The 24,785-nt window shown below is 38.0% G+C and overlaps 1 protein-coding gene across 1 annotated transcript in view; it reads left to right on the forward strand.

The window, feature by feature from the left end:
• Window positions 1-200: 200 nt before the first annotated feature.
• TMPRSS15 (transmembrane serine protease 15) overlaps window positions 201-24,785 on the forward strand; it is a 186,809-nt gene continuing 162,224 nt past the window's right edge. The window contains exons 1-4 of the mRNA XM_075542932.1: window positions 201-345; window positions 2,222-2,352; window positions 2,817-2,884; window positions 16,862-17,013. Of these exons, the coding sequence (XP_075399047.1) occupies window positions 201-345; window positions 2,222-2,352; window positions 2,817-2,884; window positions 16,862-17,013 (496 nt within the window). The remainder of the gene's footprint in view (window positions 346-2,221; window positions 2,353-2,816; window positions 2,885-16,861; window positions 17,014-24,785) is intronic.

The following is a 24,785-nucleotide window of genomic DNA, read 5'->3' on the forward strand; positions in this document are numbered from 1 at the left end:
CCTTTAAAACTTCTTAATGTCTAGCGATGAGATTCAAGGTTTTAAAAGGACACATACCTCATTCACCTGTAGAGTTTGAGTGGAGACACTGCTGATGTACAACTTCTCTAGATGTCTGAGAAATTTTGCTCTCCAGTTGATGCAGACTTCTGTGTATGAAAATTCACAGTTACTAGATGAGCAAACTTCAAAAAACAAAAATGGGCTTGAAAAGAAATTTTCCTTCGAAGTGTCAACCTCTCAACTCCTATGAATCCATGCTTACAGCTCTCTTTGCCATATTGCTGGTGTTCTGTGCTGGATTAATTGTGGTGTCATGGCTGGCAATCAAGGGATCTGAACAAGGTAAGCCACATGGAGGGAGCATTCTCATATGAATGTATGCACTTTAATCTAAGTTTTCCTGCCTACGTATTTCATCATTGTTTTCTTTTCAAGGCAAAACAAGTATGTTTTGCATCTAGGTGCTTCACTGTAGTTCACAGTATAGAATATTAGTAAAAATTAGTTGACATCTAATTTTACTTTAATATGGAATACAAACATTAAATTAAAATTTTAAGGTAAATAATGTTAAATGAGTTTATCAGTCTTAATATATTTAAAACTAAGTTTCATAATCCAGGATTCATTCTGACAGAATTTAAGTTCCAAATATTTTAAATGGTTATGGATAAGTATGTTAAACTAAGGAAAATGTAATTATTGTTTATATCTGTGCAATGATGCCTTCATTCTTTCATGGTCAACTCTGTTCATAGTGATACTTTTAAAATATTGGACTGCAACTGAGACTATAACAATTTCAAGCTGAGTTTCAACTTTTGTTAAATATAAATAGTAAAGAAGAGATTACTAGAGATACTTTAGTCTGTACAAGAGCTATTCCAAGACCTACAAGTTTATTGTACTGCCACAAGAAACATGCGAGTTAGTTATTATTAGCCTCATTTTACTGGAAAAATTATGAGACACTTGATAATTCTGTATCATTACCAAGTAATATAATAAAGTAGAGAATCCAACTCTAGAATGTGTGCTCTTTTATGGTATATATTTAATGGCAGGATTTTTTTGAGAGATCAAGAATAATTTCTATTATTTATTTTATTTATTTTATTTTATTGGGGGCTCTTAAAGCTCTTTCTATAATCCATATATATATCCATTTTGTCAAACATATCTTTACATATGTTGTCATCATCTTTTTCAAAGCATTTTCATTTTTAATGATGCATAACAATAATCTGACTACTAATAATTTATTATTTTTTAATGTTTACATTCTTTATATCATTAATTATATACCATGATACTAATTCTCTCTAAAGCTCCTAGAGTAATTACCAGACCTGTTACATATGAGTTTTATTGCATGCATCTTAGGAAATTCTCTTACTTATTCTGCCTCAGCTTAACCATCTGGAAAAAAGAAGAAATAGTATCATCCGTTGCTTGGTCATCATGAAAATTATGTTTTCACATTGTGCATTTCATGTCAAGTGATTAATTTAGGATATAAATACATATGAAATATTCTAATATGAGCATTATTAGCACCCCAATGACTCATTTTGTTATGTCTCTTTATTAGAATTATAAGAAAAATGTATTTATATTAAGGTAATATATTGTTTCATCATTTGCAATAACTTCTCCAATAACAACAGTTATTGCTTGGCAAAGGGTCACTGGTAGCAATTTTATAATTACGAGACTGAAAGAAGTAGTTTCAGAGTTATGGTTCAAAGTACTGCACACGCTGAGCCCCACAGCAATCCGCAGGCAGAGAGCCCGCAGTGTCTCTGGACAGGAGGTGTTCAAGAAGTGCTTGAAAACAACTACAAACGTTTAATGGTCAATTTCTCACCAGTCTCCCTGAATTACTTCCCATAATTGGTGGCAGTTGATCAGTCTCTGCATTTTTCATCGAGATTTCCGTTAAAAAGTGTACATACACACACACAAAACAACTTGGAATGTGGCTTTGATTTCAATGAGCAAATAATATTAATAGGACATGGAAAAGGGGGTGTTTTTGTTTATTTTATGACAATCAGACAGCTACTATAGCATCTGACTTTGAGCAAGAAGATTGTATAAAAATAACAACAAAAATAACAGGATTGATACATCAGATAAAAATGGTGCTTTCAGTCCTAAATAAAATGCACACATTCTGCCTTGCTGCTGGTATTTTATTTCTTATGAATTCTTCTAGACGCAATAATTGGAAATAATCATGAAGCCAGAGGGACATTTAAAATAACATCTGGAGCTGCTTATAATCCTAATTTACAAGACAAACTCTCTGTGGATTTCAAAGTTCTTGCATTTGACCTTCAACAAATGGTATGGGATTATCTCTCTTTTCTTTTAGAATTTTATATGTTCACTAGCTGTTTGCCAAAGGATACATAGCATCCTGGTTTCTCAATTTAAAATAAATAACTACATGGTATAGTATGACCAACTGAAACCAAACTAACTTGCCAATAAATCAGATCTCAGTCAGAGTGACCCGACAGGAAAGAGTACATGGGGCTCTATAGGGTTTCCAGGACTTTAAATCTTTAGGACAGCGTAGTGCTACTTCGTTCTATTTTGAAGTGGCTAGTGGGTCCAAATGCCTTAGGAACCTCTGTGCCACCAATGCTCCTTACAACGCGAAAGAATGTTTGTATCTCTGACCCTAATTACCATTGAGAAATAAATAACCCCTAATTTGTTCCACACAAAACATAAAACTTATTTGTGTTCATTTTGAACAAAATTTTAAATCTCATTTATAGCTTTTACACCTTTTCTTCCTTTAGATAGATGAAATCTTTCAATCAAGTAATCTTAAGAATGAATACAGAAACTCTAGAATTTTGCAATTTGAGTAAGTATTGCCCAATCACAAAATTTAGTAATATCTCTTATACCATAACAGCATATATAAGAATTAGAGACATTTTTTAATGTAAGCATTTTGTAATTTCTTAAGGGGTCATTGGATAATATACATAATCATAAATGGTAAAAAAAGAACAATACCTCTGGAAAGTTAATATGTTTTCCATTTCTAAGAGAAAATATTACCAAGGCACAAGGAGATTACTTCAAGTTAAATGTATGGAGAATCAGATAGAAGATTTAAATTATTATAAACATGCAAAATGAGCTTGCTTGTTAGTAATATAATGTTGCTTTATCCAACCAACATCATTAGATCACAAGATGATGGGTAAGATTTAACAGTTGTGTCAGAGGAGAGCAGGTGCTCAGGAAACGGATTAATATTAGATTTATGGGATGACTATATAATTGCATTATGCATGCACAATTGAGAGGTTTTGAAAACTGAAAAGTGACAAAGATCTTTGTATTAACAATAAGAATCAGTAAGAAAAAAATCACTATGCCTGTTGAAATCTATAAAATCAATATGAAGGGTGAGAGGACAAGAAAAGAACATTCTAATTTTTTTAAATTGAAAATTGAAAAAAAAATAGACTGATCAGGCTATCTTAGAAAAAGAGAAGGGAGGAATCCCTTTAAAATAATTTAGACTAAGAACCTGTAAATGAAGAAACAGTATTCAGGAAGCTAAAGTGCAAGGCAGATCCTATGACATAAATTAAAATTTGACAACATTGAAGAACTTGCTCCAAAAATGTACGACTGAAAGGTAAGAGAGGTGTTTTCCTCCTTTCATATCAAGCCTAACCCGGAGAAGGATATTACCTTGTCTTAGTGAAATTGGTTGTAATTGATTATTCACCCTAAAGTAAGTGGGTGGAGCTGAGATGTAATGGAGAAATAAACATCTTCATTTCTACATAAATAAAATAAAGACTAGTCTGGGACAGGAGAGAGACCCAGCAATGAAAGCCAAGATAAACATGTGTGTTATTGCTGGTGCTAAACAAATAAAATAAGCCAACTGGTACCAATAATCCACAACTACAAATAACCATCTTCCACATTAAGTTACCAGTCTCTTTTCCAATGATTATGCAAGTATTAATAACTCTAAGATTAAGGCTGCAGATGCCCTACACACTGAATGTAGCTTTCACTGTCCCTGGTTGGTGCTAATAATGAACACATTGGAATAACACTGAAAAGTTAGAGGTTGGAGTTGCTCACAGGTTCCTTGGAAAAACAGCCTGACAATCTTACTAGAAAAAGTAGAGACAATCTACAGAGCACAGTTCTAGTCTGACGCACAAGCGATCTACTTAAGTCAATGACATCGAATTGATTAACCACAATCTATAAAATAAACCCGCACATATTGCTTCCAGTAAAAGCTTAAGATGTGTCAGAGCAGAGAGCAATGGGTTTCCTACATGTTTTCATGACACTGTGAACTTATGGGCTATAAAAATTGGACATTCATTAACTTTACCAATATTTTGTTTATTATATCCCACAGCCTAATATTACTTGGTTGAACCTTGCTCTCATATAGCTTACAGTCTAATAGAAATAAAAATTTTCATATCTACATTGTGCACTGATGTTTAAAGTTTATGGATGCAATTAGGAACACCCAAATAATTCCTCCATTGGCTCTATCTTCTAACACATTTTATATTATATTTTTAAAAGTTCAACTTTCTTAGCCCTAGCATGAGGATAAAATGAGTTCATGGTGATCATAGCATGTCAATTAGTACCACTAAAAACTGCAACCTCAGTGCTTGCCAGCATGCCACGACGGGTGTTCAATTTATCCGTGTATGTGCCAGGCACTGTCATACATTGAGTGACCTAATCCTTTCTTGAGATTTATGGGTTTTGAGATTATGAATCTGTGTCCAGAGATGTTAAATATGTTCCAAAGTCATGCTGCTCATGTAATCGTCTATCCAAAAGACTATATTCTTTTCATTAATGTTTATTTTTTAATGTTTTCAGAGCGGGGTGAGGAACAATGAGAGGGAAGTGTAAAGTGTCGCATATTCATAAATTGTTTAATCAATATTGAATATGTTTCCCAGTGAAGAGGGCATCTGCTTCCCATTTGATAATTTTGGGGCCCTTATCAAAAATCAGTTATCTGCATGCTGATATTTTTATTAATGGGTTTTCCCGGCTCTTTTCCATTGGTCTGGATATCTGTCGTTGTACCAGTACCATACTGTTTTGACTCCTGTGGCCATACAATACATGCTAAAGTCAGGTAGAGCAAGCCCTCCCACTTTGTCCTTCTTTTTGAGGAGTTATCTGCTAATTCTGGGCTTCTTCCCTGTCCATATGAAGTTGGTAATCACTTTTTCCAATGCTTTGAAGGATTATGGTATTCGTATTGTGATAACATGAAACTTATAGCGTGCCTTGGGCAGGATCTGACATCTTTACTATGGTGAGTCTTCCAATCCAGGAGCATGGAATATTCTTCCATTTGTTGAGGTCACCCTTGGTTTCTTGTAATAGTATGCTGTAGTTTTCCTCATAAAAAAATATTTTGTTTTTTTCAGTCAGGTATACCTCTAGCCATTTCAATTTGTGCTTGGCTATTGTAAAGGGCACTACCTTTTTAAAAATCATTTTATTCAAGGCTCATGCAACTCTTATCAAAAATCATACATACATCCATTGTGTCAAGTAAATTTGTACATTTGTTTCCCTCATCATTCTCAAAACATTTACTTTCTACTTGAGCCCTTGATATCAGTTCTTCATTTTCCCTTCCCTCCTTGCTACCTCCTCTCCCATGAATACTTGATAATTTATAAATTATTATTTTGTCATATCTTACACTGTCCAATGTCGCCCTTCACCCACTTCTTCACTGTTCATCCCCCAGAGATCCTTATAATCTGTTCCCCATTCTCCCGAACCTTCCCTCCACCCTCCCAGTATTGCCATTCTCACCACTGGTCCTAGATTCCCTGTGTTTTCAGTTTCTATCTGTATTAGTGTACATCCTCCAGTCCAGCCGGATTTGTAAGCTAGAATTGGGATCATGATAGTTGGGGGGGAAGGGGAGGAGTAGCATTCAAGAAATAGAGGAAAATTGTATTTTTCATCTTGCTACTCTGCACTCTGGAAAATTGGCACTACCTTTTAAATCACCTCTTCTTTGAACTTATCTGATGTGTATAGCAGTCCGATAGACTTCTGTTTGTTGATTTTGTATCCTGCCACACTGCCATATTTCTCGGTTGCTTCTAACACTCCAGTTGTGGAGTGTTGGGATTTTCAATATACCAAATCATATCATCTGCAAATAATGATAGTTTCACATCTTCCTTCCACAGAAAAATACATTTGATGTATTTTATTTTTTTGTCTTATGTTGTTAGCTAGGCCCTCCGGTACGATGTTAAATAGGAGTGTGAACAACGGGCATCCTTGTCTGGTCCCCTTTTTCAGTGGAATTATTTTTGTTTTTTCTTCATTGTTTATCACGATGCCTACTGGTCTTTCATGTATAGGTTGTATAATATTGAGGAATGTTCTTTCTATTCTTCTTGAGTGTCTTAAACAGAAATGCGAGTGGGATGTTTTCAAATGCTTTTTCTGGATCTATCGATATTATCATGTGGTTCTTATAATTTTTCATGTCGATGTGGTGAATAATAATAATGATCTTTCATATATTGAACCATCCCTGCATCTCTGGTATGAATCCCACTTGGTCATGTTGAATCTTATTATTTTCATATGTTTTGTACTCTATTGGCCAGTATTTTCTTAAGGATTTTTGCATCAGTGTTCATTAGGGTTTCATTGGTCTGTAGTTCTCAATTATTGTGGGATCCTTGCCTGCTTTAGATATCAGTTGTACGTGCTTCATAGAAATTGGGAGTTTTCCGTCTTTTTCTGTGTTCTGGAAGATTTAGTGTAGAATTGGGCTCAGTTCTTCCTTGAATGCTTAGTAGAATTCTCCTGTGAAGCCGTCTGGTCTGGGGGATATTTTGTTGGTAACCTCTTGAGAGGCTGGTCTGTTTATTGTTTTGAGTCTTTTGAGATTCTTGAAGTCCATCTGGGATAGTCTAAGGAGGGATTGTTTTTCCAAGTATTTGCCCATGTCTTCCAAGTTGCGGAATTCATTAGAGTACAGGTCTTCATAGTACTGTGTAATTATCCTTTTGATTTCATTAGGGTCCATTGTAATGCCCCCTGTTTCATCCCTCATCCTTGCTATTGAAATTTCTTCCTTCCATTTCTTGGTTAGGTTCGCTAGTGGTCTATCAATTCTGTTAATTCTTTCAAAGAACCAACTTTTATCTATATTAATTTTTTCCATAGGTTTCTTGTTTTCCATCTCTTGTATCACAGCTCTGAGATTTATTATTTTTTTCCTTTCACTTTTAGTAGGATTGTTCTGTTGACTCTGCTCTGATTGGTGTAAATTTTGTGCCAGCATATGAACCATAAGTCTCACTTCCTTTTTCATGTGTATATGTATTGCTATCAGGCTTCCTCTGATAAATGCCTTTGCTGTGTCCCAAAGATTTTGGTACATCAAATTTTCATTCTAATTGGTTTTGGGAATCTTGGTGATTTCATCTCTAAGCTGTGCCATTATCCACTCTTTTTGCAATGGAGAGTTATTCAACCTCCAATATTTCACCCTTTTTTTCTTCTTCATCCTTTTGTTGATTTCCAGCCTTATGTCATAGCTTTCTGAGACAAATGTCTGTAGAATCTCTATGTGAATTTGCTCAGGTTTGACTTTTGTCCCAGCATGTGGTCTATATTTGAGTATGTGCCAAAAACATTAAAATATTTTGCATTTGAATGGAAATCTCTGAAAATATCTATCAGGTTAAGTCATCTAATTGTGCTGATAGATCTATAACCTCCTTTTTAGTTTATTCCCCTGTGATCTGTCCTTTTCAGACAGTGGTGTAGTAAAGTCATATACTTTAATTGTTGCGCCTGTGATTTCTTTTTTTTTATCTTTTGGAGTGTTTGATTTACATATTTGGAGGACTCTCGTTGGACATGTATATATTTATCATTCTCACTGGTTCTTTGTCTACTGATCCCTTGAGCATTGTATAGTGCCCCTCCTTGTCTCTTGCTATGACTTGTACCTTGAGATAAATTTTACCAGAGATCAAAATTTCTACCCCTGACTTATTTGCATTACCATGTGCTTGGTATCTTTTTCTCCAGCCATTAATTCTCAACCTGTTTTTGTCTGCAAGCTTGAGATGTGTCTCCTGTAGGCAGAAGATCAATGGTTTATGATTTGTAAATCAGCCTGCTAGTCCCTGTCTTTTAGTGCCTGAGTTCAGTCCATTGATATTCAGTGTTATTACATCCATCTGTGGACTCTGTGATGTCATCTTGTACATTTTGTTTTGGATGTTTTCCTACCTAACTATCTTATCTGTTTGTGTTGTGTGTGTGTGTGTAGTTCATTCTTGCCTTCTTTCCACTATTGAGCTAATGCTATCTTGGGGGCTTTTTCCCCTGTGTCGCCTTCTGGGTGAACTTGTTCTATGTGACGGTCTCTTATTTGTGCTCAGTGAGTGTTGATCTTCTGCCCATACTGGAATGGCAAGGATCTTTTGTAGGGATAGGTTTCTTTTTATATATTCTTTGAGTTTTTACTTGTCTGGTAAGGCTCTTAATTCTCTTTCTATCTTAATAGATAACTTGGCCAGGTATAGTAATCTTGGGTTTGTATTACTTTCCTTCAATTTTTGGAATGTTACTTCACTCCCTCCTCTTTTTCACCATGTCTGCTGATAGGTCTGAACATATTCTTATTTGGGTACCTTTATAAGTGACTCTTTTTCCCTAACTGCTCTTATAATTTTCTCTTTTCCCTCATAGTTGGATAATTTAACTATTATGTGTCTTAGTGACTTCTTCTTGGGATTCAGTTTGGCTGGCGTTTTTCAGCCTTCTGATTGGTTGCTTGATTTTCATTTATTAAACTGGGGAAGTTTTCCTCTAAGAATTCCCTCACTATCTTCACTGTTGACTTCTTCATTGTGACTTGTTCCAGTAATCCAATTATTCTAATATTTTTCCTCTTCATAGCATCAGACATGGCTCTCAGGTTTACTTCAGCTTCTCTAAATGTCTTAATTGATTGTTTTCACATTTATTGAGGTCTGGTTGGCTTTCCTCTAGGCTGTCTTGCTTATTTCACCTTTTGAATATCAAATATTTTACAACTAATCCCTCATTTATTTGGTTCTCTTCCACAGATCCTTACTATAATTATATTGGTGCTTATTACAGAATAATTGTCCCTCTCTTTTTATCTCCATCTTCCAAATATCTTATTTTGTTCCTAAACTCAGTATCTTAAATGCAGATGTTTTCATAGCCCCAATCTGTCTGACTTTTTTATCTTCTCTCTTTGTAGTCTACCTCCTTTTTCCCTGCAGGACCATGGCTCCAACACTAAGCCACTAACAGTATGCCGTCACATTAATGTTTATGATTTTTGTACACTTAATTGTTACCTCGATTTATTTTTATACCAATAACATATTTATTTATTTGCTTGCCTCCTTACTAGATTACAATGTCTAGTGTATTCAGGTTCCTTTGATGTCTACATTTTGAAGGCCTAGCTCAGAGTACATGTTATCTAAAGTCTATAAAATGAGTAAATCATTCATTTAACATCAATCATTTAAATGTTAAAGGAGCCCCAAGGCACAGTAAATTAATATCAGATGCTAATCTAAAGGTCAATGATTCAAACCAACTAATTGCTCTATGAGAGAAATGTGAGACTGCTCATGAAACCATCTAAAGGAGTGGTTCTCAAGCTCCCTAATGCCGTGACCCTTTAATACAGTTCCTCATGTTGTGGTGACTCCCAACCATAAACTTATTTTTGTTGCACTTCATAGCTGTAATTTTGCTACTGTTATGAATCGGGTGACTCTTGTGAAAGGGTCGTTCAACCCCCAAAGGGGTCACGATCCACAGGTTGAGAACCGCTGACCTAAAGGGTCAGTAATTCGAGAGAGCACGCTTTATCGTATAGTGTTGCTATGAAGCTGAAGCAACACGATCCCCATAATCACGTCTTGATATATTGGATGTTATGATAAATTTGGCACATTTTACTTTGATTCTCCTTCTTCATATATTTTCCTACCATCATCAAGTCAATTCCAACTCATAGCAATCCTATAAGAAACAAATATATTATCATTGTGGCTTTACATTTCTGTTAAAAAAACACCATCAATTAAGCAATTCTAAAGTAGTTCTGTATCAAAAGGAACTAGTTGACAGTCAATTTCAGGAGGAAGCACATAAGCAAGAGCAAATGGAGCTGAAAGAAGTTCAAACTGCACTGAACGCATTAGCCAAAAATGGGACTCCCGGAATTGACAGAATAGCAATTGAAATGTTTCAGAAAGCCAGAGAAGCATGGGATGCCCTCATTCAGCTATGGCAGGACATTTGGGAGACAGCTACATGAGCAACCAACCAGAGGAGATGCATATTTTTGCCCATTCCAAAGAAAAGCAACCTAGCAAAATACTCAAGCTATAGAACAATACCATTGATATCACACAAAAGTAAAATTTTGCATACAAACTTTCAACAACAGTTGCAGCAACACAATGACTGAGAACTGCCAGAAGTTCAGGCCAGATTCGGAAGAGGATGTGGAACAATGGATATACTTGCCAGTGTCAAATTGATCTTGTCTCAAATCAGGGGATACTAGAAAGATGTTTACCTGCCAAAGGAGAGGATATTAAAAAATATGGTTTCCTGTGTTTCATTGACTATGCAAAGGCACTTGACTGTGTGGACCATAATAAACTGTGGATGACTTTGAGAAGATGGGAGTTACAGATCACTTCATTGTGCTCATTCAGAACTCAAACATGGGTCAAGAGGCAGTTGTGCAAACAGACCAACAGAATACTGCATGGTTTATAATCAGGAAAGGTGTGCATCAGGGTTGTCTCCTCTCACCATACTTGTTCAATCTATATGCTGAAAAAATCATCAGGGAAGCTGGGTTATCTGTAGAAGTGTGCAGCATCCGGATCGGAGGAGCGCTCATCATCACCCTGTGGAATGCATATGACACAACCTTGCTTACTGAATACGTGGTGGAACAAGCACGTGCAGATGAAGATCAAGGATTGTAGCCAGAAGACCAAAATCCTCACAATTTGACAAATAGGTAAATCCAGGATAGATGGAGAAAATGTTGAAGTTGTCAAGAATTTTGTGTCTCTCGGATCCACAATGAATGCTCATGGAAACATAGTCAAGAGATCAAAAGGCATATTTCATTAGGTAATATGCCATGTGAGACCTCTTTAAAGTATTGAAGAGCAAGGATGTTACTGTGAGAACTACAGTGCTCCGGAACCACGCCATGCTTTCCTTCATGTGTCCTAGGCATGTGAAAGTTGGACATTAGTAAGGAAGACCAAAAAAAGAATCGATGCATTTGCACTGTCACACTGGGAAAGAATATTGAAAGTACTATAAACTGTTAAAAGAGCAAATAATCTGTATTAGGAGTAAGGCCAGGGTGCTCCTTAGAGGCAAGGTGTGCCAAGACTTCACCTTACATGCTTTGGACATGTCAGGAGACTGTCCCTGGAGAAAGTCATCATATTCGTGACAAAAAAGAAAGGTCATGGGCAAGCTGGATATGAGGTTTTCCACTCCCATAAAGATGTATTGCCTAGGACACCCACAAGGGCAAATCTACTCTATCCGCAATGACTCTATGAATCAGAACTGACTTGTGTGACAGTGAATTTTATTGGGGTTTATAATATAAAGGTTCTATTGTTCTCTTCTTGGACTTGTGGGGAACAACAATAGAGGACCATATCCTGACATCTATGCTTCCCTATTTCCACGTACAAGAGGCAGATGTACCTTCAGGCTCCAACCTTTGTGGCTATTCTGAAGCAAACCTTTCCTCTTGCACCACTCTGCATCTATATTGGGTGTGCTAAGTCATTGCAATGGCCACATAAAACTCACAGACAATATTCAAAATTAAGAGGGCTTATTAGGGAAGTTAACAGGTTACTACAAATTAGGACCCGCAGAGTAAGGTTAAGGTCACTTGCCTCCTCCTCCAGCAACTGAGTCTCAGCCTCTCAGTCTCTCAGCTACCTGGTAGCCAAGTCATTCTCTGGTTCTTAGTCACTTTGGGCTATGGTCCCTTGGCCTTTTACCTTCATGGCCAGGAAACCAGCCCATCTGTCACTCTGTCCTGAAGTTCCATCGTCTAAAGCCAGAAGAGGAGAAGGTAGGTACCCAGGGTTTGGGTATTGCTCTTCTGAGTTGCCATGTCAGTGCATTTGACCTCAGCAGCCTCCACCAGTTCAGGGAACCCTTCAGTATACTCTTCTCAGACCCTTTGGGTTTCTCTCCTCTCTACTTACTGCTGCTTCAAAGCTAGCTCATCGAAGATGGCTCACCCCCCTATAGCCAAGGAGATGGTAATGAAAACTGACCAATTCTCTCTCGTAATGTCTCCCCCTCTCTTTTTGCACAGCCAAACACAATTATTTGGCAGGAGTTACAGAAATTTGGGTAGCAATCTCCTAGTAAGAATTTTCACTCCACCACAGACTTATGACTCCCGATGGCTTCTTTCTTTGACTCAATACAGAACTAGAAAGAGACTTGCAGACTATCTGGAAAAGCGAATATTTTTTCTTGTCTTCTCTAAAGTACTATTTTAAAATTTTCTATTCAATATTCATTCTATGAAGGCAAAACCATGCATGCAAGTATTTTATTTTCTACTTAACCTGTCTACTTTGAAGGAGTGGAACCAATTTTTCGTTTCCAGTTTTTAGAGGATTGAGTGTGGAGCTCTACATTAAACTATCGATTCATGGTTATTTCAGAAAACTTTCACTCTCCTTAAGGGGACAAAGCCCAGGGAGCTGCTTTTCTTTAAACTGACTTGAGCATGTGTACTTCAAATAAAGACTAGTAACCACTGTAAGGCCATACTTGAAATGTTTTGAGCTGAAAAATTATTTTCCTTCCTCATATTCATTAACTTTTGATATCAAGACCCAGTGTTTCAGTTGTCGTTGAAAAAATGAGCTCAAAATGATTTCTTTCTCTAGATACAAAGTAACTATATTTGAAATTACAAAGTTTTTGTGCTGAGTAGTTATTTTCTCCCTTCCTGTCCAGCTCCCCCAGAGGTCGATGGGTTTCCTAAGCCTTGATAAGCATTTCAAAATGATTACCTAATATTTCACCAGTGTAAATATACTCTCCTCATTTTGTAGCAGAATATTTTAAAATCAAAAGAGAATTTTTTAAAAAGAATATAATGCAAAATAACTTTATAAAATATCAATAGTATAGACTACAAATGAACACTTTGGGAGACCAAGAAAAGAGGTTATAAGGAAAGGAATTCAGGTGCTGGTTAAGTGGAAAACAGGAAAACACTTAAATTTACTTTAAATCATCATATATCAGAAGATATGTTGGGGTTAATTAGCCCTATAATTATAAGTTTATGATTAAGTTGATAAAATCAAGGAACTGAAATAACTGAGTTCTCAAAACATTTTTTCAAAAGATTTTATTTAAAACCATACTATATATTTGCATATACGTCAAATAATAGCACCCCAAACCTAAACTTAGTCACTGATTTCCTCTTACTTTTATAGACATCATTAAATTTTAATCTCCAGTTTCCTGGTAAATTGTTTGCATGTGTATAAATGTGTGTGGGGCGTGGGGTGAAGGGCACATACGCTAGTGTGGCGTGTGCACACATACACTCATGCACGCATGCCTACTTATCTGCTTGAACCAGTCTGCAGGTTTGCTCTTCTCTGGAAACACTTTTTGGAATTTCACTTTGTGGGAAGTACTTTGATACAGAGAGCATTTAGCAGTTGATTCTTTTAATTAAGTGCTGTTTACCCTTTGAGACAATATGCGGCTTATTTTGCTCTTTGAGTACAGATGAGTCACAAGTCAAGGGGAGAATTGTTCATTCAGCACTTCTAAAGGTTATCAATATCATTAAGGGAAATACAAGATAAGAAACATTTTGATTTATTGCACATAGGCTCTCTGTACAATGATAGGATTTATCTGCTCCAACCCCCTTTGTTTTAAAGATTCAGATTTTCTACTTGAAAGACCACTTTGATAAAAAGTGGCCATTGTTACATTTCTTTGTTGTTGTTGTTTCCTAAAGGAAGAATTCTCATTTAGCTTAATAAAGAAAATCAATCTCACAATAGAAATAGAGATCTTTGCAAAAGTACTTCAGCTTTACACAGAACATAAATGTTTAATGAGGTTTTCTTGATTTCAAATATATATATGCATGTTATCATAATAAGTAATTTTAATTAGAAAATAAAATTTAAAGAATACAACAGCATGTGGATATAGGATATGTAACTCCTGTCCTTGAAAAATGTAAATTATTGAATGTCATGGATAATTCACAACTAAGGGAACACATCTTTAATATAAAGATGTTTATGCCGGAGGATGAACTAATCCAGTTAGTTTCAACTGAGTGAAACATTCCAAATTGGCACTTTCTCTGCCAAATATCATATCTCTTCTACATAAATTTATTATACTCAAATAAAATAAAACCAAGTGTTTTGCCACATGAAACATGTGGAAAATATATAATGAAGAAAGATGAATTTAATGAGAATTAAAGCTGCCAAGTGTGCAATCAAGGATAAAGTGACAATAGAAAATGAAGACACAGAAATAAATGAATATTGTTCACTCTCATCTCACTTAAAGAACAACAACAACAAGAGTGATTTGGAATCTATTATGGTTCAGAGTAACTCGGTATAGGGTTTCCAGGTGAGATCATTAAAGTTTATTATGCCAACTTGGCCAATAAACACATGTGGGGTTAATTAAAGGGCAGAGAGCTAAATGGCTCTATGAGCCTCACCTTTCCAGTTCTGGGGTCTCTTGCTTTGTGTTGGTGGGAACAGGGTGCAGCTGCCTTCCTGCAAGACTCACTTCCTGCAAGACACCCCTGAGAAGAAGCCACATGGACCTACCCCGATGCAGCCCTGGGTGCTGGAGCAGCCGTGTGGAGACCCCTGCCAGCGCTGAGATGCTTACATGTTCACTGACTCGGCTTCCCTCCTGCAGTCAGCGTCATTGCGTGTGTTTTGTGAGATGGAGGAGGACATTGTGGATTGGTATAGGACATATGGGCTAATGTTGGACTTGTGGGCTTGGACAGCACTGGGTTGGGATGTTTTCTTGATGTGCACTTACCCTTTATATAAAACTCTCTCTTAAACACATGTGTTTCTGTGGATTTGTTTCTCTAAAGTACCCAGACTAACAAACCAAGGCTATAGGTCTTTAGAGGAGCAAACAGCCTCATCTTTTTGTCTAAGAATTGCCTTACGGGTTTGAACCCTAAACTTGCAGTTAATCATTACTTCCTCCTAATATCATCACAGCTCCTTCACTTTGATCATACTCATTTAACAATATGCATTTTGAAGTAAGAGTGTTTGAAGATGTCTTGTTGATAGTGCAGGATGTGAGTGCAACTGTGTCAATTCCTGAGCTGGAAAATATACCAGGAAAAACTTGGTTCTCCATGGTTCATCTTTTAGAAACTAAGTTTATCCTAAATACTTGCAGTTTCTGAGGAGTGCCAAATGAAGTGTAGGGTTGTAGCTTGTCTCTGAGTAACTGTATCCTAAAACATTAGCATGAGGCAAATAGAAATGAATGCAGGAGTGCAAAAACCTCGCCAGTCTCACTACTGGGCAGAACACTAATGATATTTTTATGTTTCTCTAAATGAAAGAGAATCAAGAAAGAAATGAAATGCACTTTAAGGAACAGGGGATAACGTATGGAAGTAGGTAGGGGTCACATGATTGTGTTTGCATAGTATGGCTAGAGATGATGCATTTAAAACAATCTCAGTCTTAGCCATAAGCCTGAATTTAATAATCTGAGGCATAATTGTCCTTTCTATATACCTTGAATCAAGGCATAATTATCTATTATATCAATCAAAATAAGGAAGGAAAATATAAGTATGGCTTAGTTGCTAAAAGCATGCTCTCTATACTTTATACATTATTTGGAAATGTTATCATTTTAGGGAGCTATTTTAGATTTCTCTTTATTTAAAAACCATCAACAAAAAGGTAAAAGTCCATACCATCATACCTTAAGAGTAAATTCAGAATGATTGCGATAACATGTAATAACTTTAATTTGACACGTTAATCTAGGAATAGCCTTACATGGTTGTCCATTTTTTTAATTAATTTTAAATTTTTATAAGTCATTTATTGGGGGCTCTTACAGCTCTTGCAACAATCCATACACCAATTGTATCAAGCACATTTGTATGTACGTTGCCTGATCCTTTCTTTCTACTTGAGCCCTTGGTATCAGCTTGTCTCTCAACCTCCCCCCCCACCCATCTCTCCACCTCATGAACCCTTGACAATTTGCAAATTATTTTAATTTTTATATTTTGCATCATCCACTGCCTCCCTTCACCCAGGTTTCTGTTGTTCATCTGCCTTGGGGGTGGGGTTGTACTTTGATCATTGCAGTAAGTTTTCCCTTTCTCTTTCTTGTCCCCCCACCTTCCCTCTACCATCATGGTATGAATATTCTCCGTATTGGTCCTGAGGGGAAATTTTAGATTCCAATGTTGGGTACATTTTGGGTCTTTGTGTTCTTGGCAAAACATTTATTTAAACTTTTCCTTTCATTTTGGGTCATCTATAAAAAAACGGTAATTTCATATGTAACTCACCCTAAATTGGTGAAATGAGGATTAACAAGGTGCTAACTGTAAAAAAATCTTACGAGTTGAGTAAAAATGTACTTGAAGAAGGCTGACTGAATGTTCCCTCTTTTATCATCTTCTGCTTTGTAGAAACGGCAGCGTTATTGCCACCTTTGACCTTTCCTTTGCCAAATGGGTGTCTGCTGAAAATGTTAAAGAAGAGCTGATTCAAGGCATTGAGACAAACAAATCCAGCCTACTGGCCACTTACCATATTGACTTGAACAGCATCACGATCACAGGTATCTGTGAACATTATTAGATTTCTTTGAATCATTAAGCTATGAAATTAAAGTTCCAGCTATAAACCGGAAAAGCAGTGGGAGCATCCTTGATTTTAGGAATATGTCTTATTGTCTGAAGGAACGCATTTATATGTGAAAAGTGAAATAAACAGGAACCATGTTTGAAAAAAATATATTAGTAGAAAAAAATTTATAAAATATCAAAAAGGTTCTGAAATGTTGACCTGTAAAAGTAATTGTGGTGCTTATCTCAGTCTTTGCATTGGTCTGGTACACAGTGTCGTTTCAGAAACTCTCAGTCTTTCTAATATAATTGTATTGGATTAAAAATTATTGGATTAAAAATCAAGTGACAAGAGAGCAGAAGAATAAAAGTACAATAAATTATATTACACTTCCAGGGTTGAGAATATATTCAACAAGTTGAGCTTACATTTAACTTGTTAATTGTGTTGAAACATATTTTATAAAGATAGTACAAATATTAAATTTAGTTGCTAAAGATCGTTGTGTAACGTTGAAGAAATGGTGTAGGTATCACATTCAACATTCTTTGACTACAAAATGGAGGATCCAACTTCAAATCTGGCTCAGCATGATTACTATGAGGCAGACATCCAATTTGCCTCCACCCTCCAAATTCCTAGTCTGACATTAATCATCCCACCAATGATACTACTTCTCTGTTGCAATGAAAGGGAGAATCTCAAGAGCAGCAAAAGGATGATTCATGCTTCCCTAGGACACTGGAATAAAGACATGGGGGCTCAGTAATCTGTTGCAATGAACTCACAAACAATACTCACAGTTATGAGAGATTTATCAGGAAACCTAGCAAAGTTACAAGTCAGAATCAGATAACGTACTTTTTATCTAAAGTAATCCTCTTTTCAGCCACTGTGGCAGACATATCTATCTCTCTTTCCTGGGTTTGGAGTCATGTAGCTCCTTGGCCTATGCCTTGCTCAGGGAAGTGTCACAAAGCTCCCTACTCTATAAGCCAACTTCGTTAACCAAAGAGCCCTTAGTTTTACTCCTTTTATGAGCAAAAAGCTCCCCACTGTGCCTGATGGTCTCTGCCATTCCTCATCTTCCTTGTCGTTCTGCCCCCATGTCTTTATTCCAGTGTCCTAGGGAAGCATGAATCATCCTTTTGCTGCTCTTGAGATTCTCCCTTTCTGCTTCTGAGCTGCTTCATGTTATACTCAGAATGATGGCAAAACTGATCAATCCCTGAGTTAGAATCCTCTACACTTTATTTGCATGCTCCAACCTAATTATTTGGTGGTGGTTTCAAAGAAAATGAGGGCCATAAAACTTGAGCCATTGTAATATAAGTTAGCTTTATAATAATAACTACTTTTTTCATCTTTTCAGTGGAATAGATGGCTTGGAAACCGAATTTAGAAGTGTTTACTAGAATTTCATAGGTTAATTGACCCCTTTGCTTATGGATTTTTTGATGAACAAAAAGAGGTAGTCCCTTGATATGTGGAGGAAAAGAGAGAGCTAACCAACTGTGTTCGATAGGGTTCTCTAGCAAGACAAAACCATAATACTAATAATTTTATGCATATATTTATACAGATAGATGTATAACACAATAAATAAACAGTTAAATAAAGCAGTACAAATGGCTCAGTGTAGCTCACTCCGGTGAGACAGTTGTGAGACACTGGCAGTCCTTCAAGTCTGAGGGCCGACTGTAGAGAAATTCAGGCTATACCAGCACAGGCAGCGAATAGCAAGGCAGGTCACCAACAGACAGTCAGGTGACCAACAGTCAGTCCCCAACTCAAGAGATGTAATTTCCATTGGTGTGGTGAAGCATGTCTTGAAGGAACCTCAAATTACAACAACACAGTCGACAGGTTAGGTGCCCCACAGGTAGTGTAGCTTGCAAATTGAGGCCCAGAACAAGCAAGGCAGGCGCACACTGGTCTGAGAATCAAAGAACAGGGGAAAAGAAAGGCGAGACTGGCTGAGCCATTTATCTCCCCTCCCTTCAATTAGTCCCACATGTGTTTATCAGCCAGGCTGGCACAATAAGCTAACTACCTCACCAACATTGACCCATGGACAGGAAATTGTATATTGTTTACTGTTGTCTTTACTTATGCAGTCTTTGTGAAACCTAGGGGAGAAAGATGAGGCTTTCTACTAAAGACTTGTAGCCTCGGAACCCACACAGGTAGTTGGATCCGGTCCCATGGTTCTCTATAGGTCAGGATCAACCAGATGACACTGACACTGAGTATCTATTTAGTTTACGTGAATCCCCACTCACTGCCAGAATAACAGCATATCTGTATATAATCTGCAGTTAGTATTTGCAAGAGAATAAATGAGCATTAAAAGACTCATAGGAATTATGATCAAGGAAACACTGGTCTGTGAAATCATTGCCCCAAAACCCAAACAAATCAAAAAACCTGAATTTGTTTTCCCAAGGTATATATTTATTTATTTTGAAAAAACCTTATCACCTTCAAAGTACTCTGCATTACACTTAATACATTTGGCAATTCTGCTCTTGGAAACAATTTTCAACTCATCTGTTTGGAGGGCTGACAGCACCTCCTTCACTTTTTCCTTCACATCTTTTACATTGTTAAATTATTATCCTTTCAAGTGATTCTTCATTCTTGGGAACAAAAAGACGTCGCATGGGGTGAGGTCAGGTGAGTAAGGTGCATGGGGAAAGAGTAGCATGCGGTTTTTTTAATAGAAAACAGGAGCACCGAAATGGCTACAGTGCATTTTCACGATAGCAAAACCAGTGCCCCGTCTGCCACAAACCAAGCCTTTTGGTTGCACACTGTTATACAGTCATTTCAAAACTCAAAATAGAAAGCATTCTTTATTAACAGTCTGACTTGGTGGAACTAATTGAAAATGCACTGCCCCCTTCACATAAAAAAAGAGCATCGTCTTGATTTTTTAAATTACTGATATAAAGTTCACATACTGATATAAAGTTCACATATCATATACTTCTAAAGTTACATCACTTTAAAAAGAGCTGTATACACACCATCACAGTCAGATCTAGTGCATCCTTTTCCCTCCATATTGATTATTTTCTTCCCAATACTCCTCCACAGCCCTCACCAACATCACCAGAATCTGTGACATCAATTATTGGGTCTATTCATCTGCACTTTCTGTGCTTCCTAAATTGGGAAACACAAGAGAAAGAATCAAAACAAAACAAAACAAAACAAAAGGAACAAAGAAAAGACCACTGGCAATATTAAAGTAAACCAAAGAGAAAAATTCTGTCTTGGAGCAAGTGTGAAAATTTTTAATCAAGAGCAAAGCCAGTATGGGCATTCTGTTTTCCACATCATGCATTCTCATTAACAGGAGAGAAAGGTTGCGAATTCTACACATCCACACCAACATTTGTTATTTTCTGCAAAAAATATATTTTTTTAAATCATAGGCATCCTAGTGGGATGATTCACTTTAAAAAATCATTCTATGGGGGCTCTTGCATAACTTATAACAACCAAATCATTCAATTGTATTCAGCACACTTGGACATATGTTGCAATCAACATTTCCCAGTTTCTTTCTACTTGAGTCCTTGGTATCAGCTCCTCTTTTCCCCCCTCCCTCTCCCACCCTTTTACCCTTGTGAACCCTTGATCAATTATATATTATTATTATTTCATGTCTTACACTCTCCATTGTCTCCCTCCCCCCACATTTCTGCTGTTCATCACTGTTACGGGGTGGGGGGAGGGGGGAGGGGGGTTGGCAGGACAATATATCCAACCTTGTGATTCATTCCCCCTTTCTTCCACTTCCCCCACACCCCCATCATCTCCCTACCCTCATGATATTGCTTTTCCACTACTGTTCCTGAGGGAATTACCTGTGCTGAATCCCACGGCAAGAACTCATATCTGTACCAATGTGATTAGTCCAGTCTCGCTGGATTGGTAAGGCAGAACTGGGTCCTGATAATAGGAGAAAGAAAGCACTCAATAACTAGGATGTGTGTTTCATCGGTGCTATACTGCACCCTGGATGGATCGTCCCTTCCTTGTAACCCTTCTGTGGGGGATGTCCATTTTTCTATGATGGGCTTTTGGTCTCTACTCCAGCCCCCTTCTTCTGCATCGATATAATTTGTTTGTTTTGGATCATTTGACACCTGGTACTTGATCCCATCAACACCCATGATCATACAGACTGGTGTGCTTCTTCCATGTGTGCTTATTTGCTTCCTGGCTAGATGGCTGCGTGGTTAACTTCAAGCCTGTAAGACTCCAGATGCTCTATCTTTTGGTAGTCAGGCACTATCCACTTTCTTCATCACATTTTGCAGTTGGAGGGGGTGCCAGCCCCCCACCACTAATCACGGGTTCGATAGGCACAATTGTACACTTGAGATATATAAGTATTATATTAAAGTCATCGAGAGCATGAGAGATCGAAGAGATATTGAAATAATGGAGTCAGACACATTTCATGGTAGCAATACTCACCTCAGCCCCGCTTGGTGGTCCACGTGGAGAGAGGGGGAAGGGAAGCAAGACAGGGGGAAAGGGAACAGGGGAGTGAGGATGGGAGAGGACAGGGGGAACTGATGAGATGTCAAGGGAGGAGCCGAGAGAGAGCTCTTTATTAACCCCAGCCTATATCCTTTGGGGGGAGTGTGCAAGCCCACTAATTCCAGGTAAAGACATATGTCACAGGAAGTAGTTGCACTGTAGGTTATACAGCAATGAGAGGGGGACAATCTAGGGGATTGGGGGTATCCATGTCACAAGATGGGCGAATCCTAGATTCAGGATGGCAGTCTAACTTGATGTCACTGAGCTGGTTTGATGTTTTTTCTGGATCTCCCTAGGAGCCAATATCAGTAGGGTGTAAATTCCACCTACAGGAACCAAGCTAATGGTCACAAGCCTCAGGGAGAAGTATCCCATTGTCCCCAGCAGCAGGGAGCAGGCCCACCCGGTGGTGGGAGGAGACAGCAGTCTGACAGCTGACTGCCTCAAGTGAAGTAACTGTCACCATTAGCTTCCAGCAGTGTCCTAAGTCAAAACAACTTGGAAGAAAACTTTGTTTCCCACAACATTTGCTTATGCACCCATTTTAGTCTTCAGTGATCATGTCAGGAAAGTGAGTATCAAACAGTGCTAGGTTATTCGAACAAAGTGTTCTTGTGTTTAAGGTGGCCTTGAGCCGAGGCTCAAAATCTGTCTCCTATCTTAATACTTAGCATATAAACATGTGTCCATTGGCCTCTCTCCCTTACATTATAAAGTAAAATACTTACATATATTCATGCCTATAGCTATAAGTAGCTTTTGCCTCAATTTCCTTAAATCTTCCTCCTGTCCCACTATCATGATCACCCTCCATTTGGTCCTCAGTAATTCCTCTCAGATACATTGCACTTGATCAAACCCCACCAAATATTATACCTCCTCCGTGCCATCAGTTTTAGCTCTCTTGTTGTTCCCCTATCCCTGAGTTTCTTGGCTCTCCACTCCCCATACTTTGCTATGACCACTGGTCCAGTTGTTTTTTCTTTGGGATTTTTGTTCCTGCCTATCTTATAGAGATAGACATAGAGCCAAAAAAAAGGATAGATAGTTGAAGTCTGTCTGCTGACCCTTATGATTGTTTCCCAATTGGGTCTGATGAGGTGTCAAGCCCTATCCCCTGTGTCAGAAGTCTTATTTTCAGAATTCCTTAGAGACTTTGTTACTTTGTTCCCCTTGCTGCTCTGTTGCATTCCCTTTACGTTTTCACCTCGCTCTACGTGGGGCAGACGGGCATACTTCCTCACAGTGTCTCCAGTGCTGTCTCCTATAGCACTATGGGTCAGTGAAAGAATGCTGTGTCTTGTGGTGGAGCCATCCCTACAGTCCCCTCTCTGTATTGGCTGATGCTCTGAGCAGGAATGTCGTCCAGCGGGTTTGGGGTTTGGTGGGCCATGATGAGGATCTCTCTCTCTCTCTCTCTCTCTCTCTCTCCGTCCGTCCGTCCCTCCCTCCCTCCCTCTTAGTTTCCACTCTCCCCCTGCTATATCTTCAGTGTTCTTTTTATTAAATTCTTCTGGGGAGGGGATCATCGTAGCTCAGCTGGCGTGCAGCCCTGTCATCCTCTCTGTTAGTCTACTGCTCTATACCCTCAAGGTTTACCACTCTGGCATAGAGTTTGATCCATCTCTCCCTTTCTTTTGGAGACATAAACACTACCCTCCCTGTGAGTGTATTTGTGCCCTGTTCCCCCATCAGCCTCATTTTCTGTTTGTTTGTTTCTCTTTTGTCCCCTTCCTTTTAGTTGGTTGGCATATGCATCCTTGGGTTGGGTCAGACCCCTGCTAAAATGCCTGGACCTGGACCTGGAATTTATACATTAAGTAGCTTATCCTTATGCCCTTTGTATTTTTTTGAGCTTACCTCAGTGGACTCGCGTACTTGTCCCTTTGTGCTTGGCTGACTTCATTTAGCCTAATTTCCTCCAATTCTTCCCGTAAGACAATGTGCTTCATGTGTTGACCACTGCTTTCTAAAGCTGCATAGTACTCCACTGTATGTCTATAACAGAGATTTTTAATCCATTTGTCAGTTGATAGAAATTTAGATTGTTTCCAGTTCTTGGAGATTGGGAACTGTGCAGCAAGGAATTGGAGCACCAATATCTGATATTGGTTTGTTTCTTACTTCTTCTGGGTATATGCTAAGTAGGGGGATTGCAGGATCATGAGATAGCTCAATTTCCGTTTGTTTTAGGTATCAACAGATCAATTTCCACAGTGGCTGCACATACGAACAAGACTACCAGTGGTGGATGAAAGTAACTATCTCACCACACCCTTCCAGGACTTTTTGCTTTCTGATTTTCTGAATTGGGCTACTTGTTAGGTGGTATCTCATAGTTGTTTTAATTTGCATTTCCTTTATGACTAATGATCAGGAATACTTTCTCATGTGTTTATTGGCTATTCAGATTTTCACCCTTGTGAAACATCTGCTCAGGTGGTTTGCCTAATTCCTCATTGAGTTCTTTGTTTTTTTCTTGTTGTAAGCCAGCAGGGTATTGTATATTTTAGTAAGAAGCCCTTGTCTGATGTGTCATTGCTAAAGATGTTTTCCTAGGCTGCGGACTCATTACTCTCTTAACAAAGTCTTTCGATATGCACAGGTGTTTTATCTTCAGTATATCCCTCTTGTCAATTTGTGCTTCCTCTATGTTTGTGCCTTTCTCGAAGTCTGATGGCCTGTGTATTCCCTGTGTCAAAGTTCTTCAGTTCGTCGCAGTTCCCTCGTTGATGGCCCTAATAATTAGTGGTTCTACCTTGAGGTCTCTGATGCACCTTGACTTTATTCTTGTGCGTGGAGTGAGATGAGGGTCTTCCTTCGTCTTTCTGCAGTTAGGTATCCATCTCCTTCCAGCACCACTTGTTGAAAATGGTGTCTCCTTCCCATTTGACATTTTTGGTGTCCTTATCAAAGAACAGTTGTCTGTATGCTGACATTTTTATTTCTGGATTTTTGTTCTTTTCCATTGGTCTGAGGTTCTCTCATTATACCGATGCCATGCTGTTTTGACCTCTGTTGTTGTCTTGATCTTCGATTTCCCTTGACAAGCTTCGTGGGGTGAGGTGAAGATGTGTCTTCCACTGGCTTGACGTTTGCTTTTGAGTTCGCAAGACTAGGACCTAATTTTGTCACCAGTAATGTCTTTGCAAAAAACGCCTGGGTCACATCGAAGCTGTTCTTTCAAAGCAGGCATGTTGCTAC

This window comes from Tenrec ecaudatus, chromosome 2 (genome assembly GCF_050624435.1).
Source record: "Tenrec ecaudatus isolate mTenEca1 chromosome 2, mTenEca1.hap1, whole genome shotgun sequence".
Classification (NCBI taxonomy): Eukaryota; Metazoa; Chordata; class Mammalia; order Afrosoricida; family Tenrecidae; genus Tenrec; species Tenrec ecaudatus.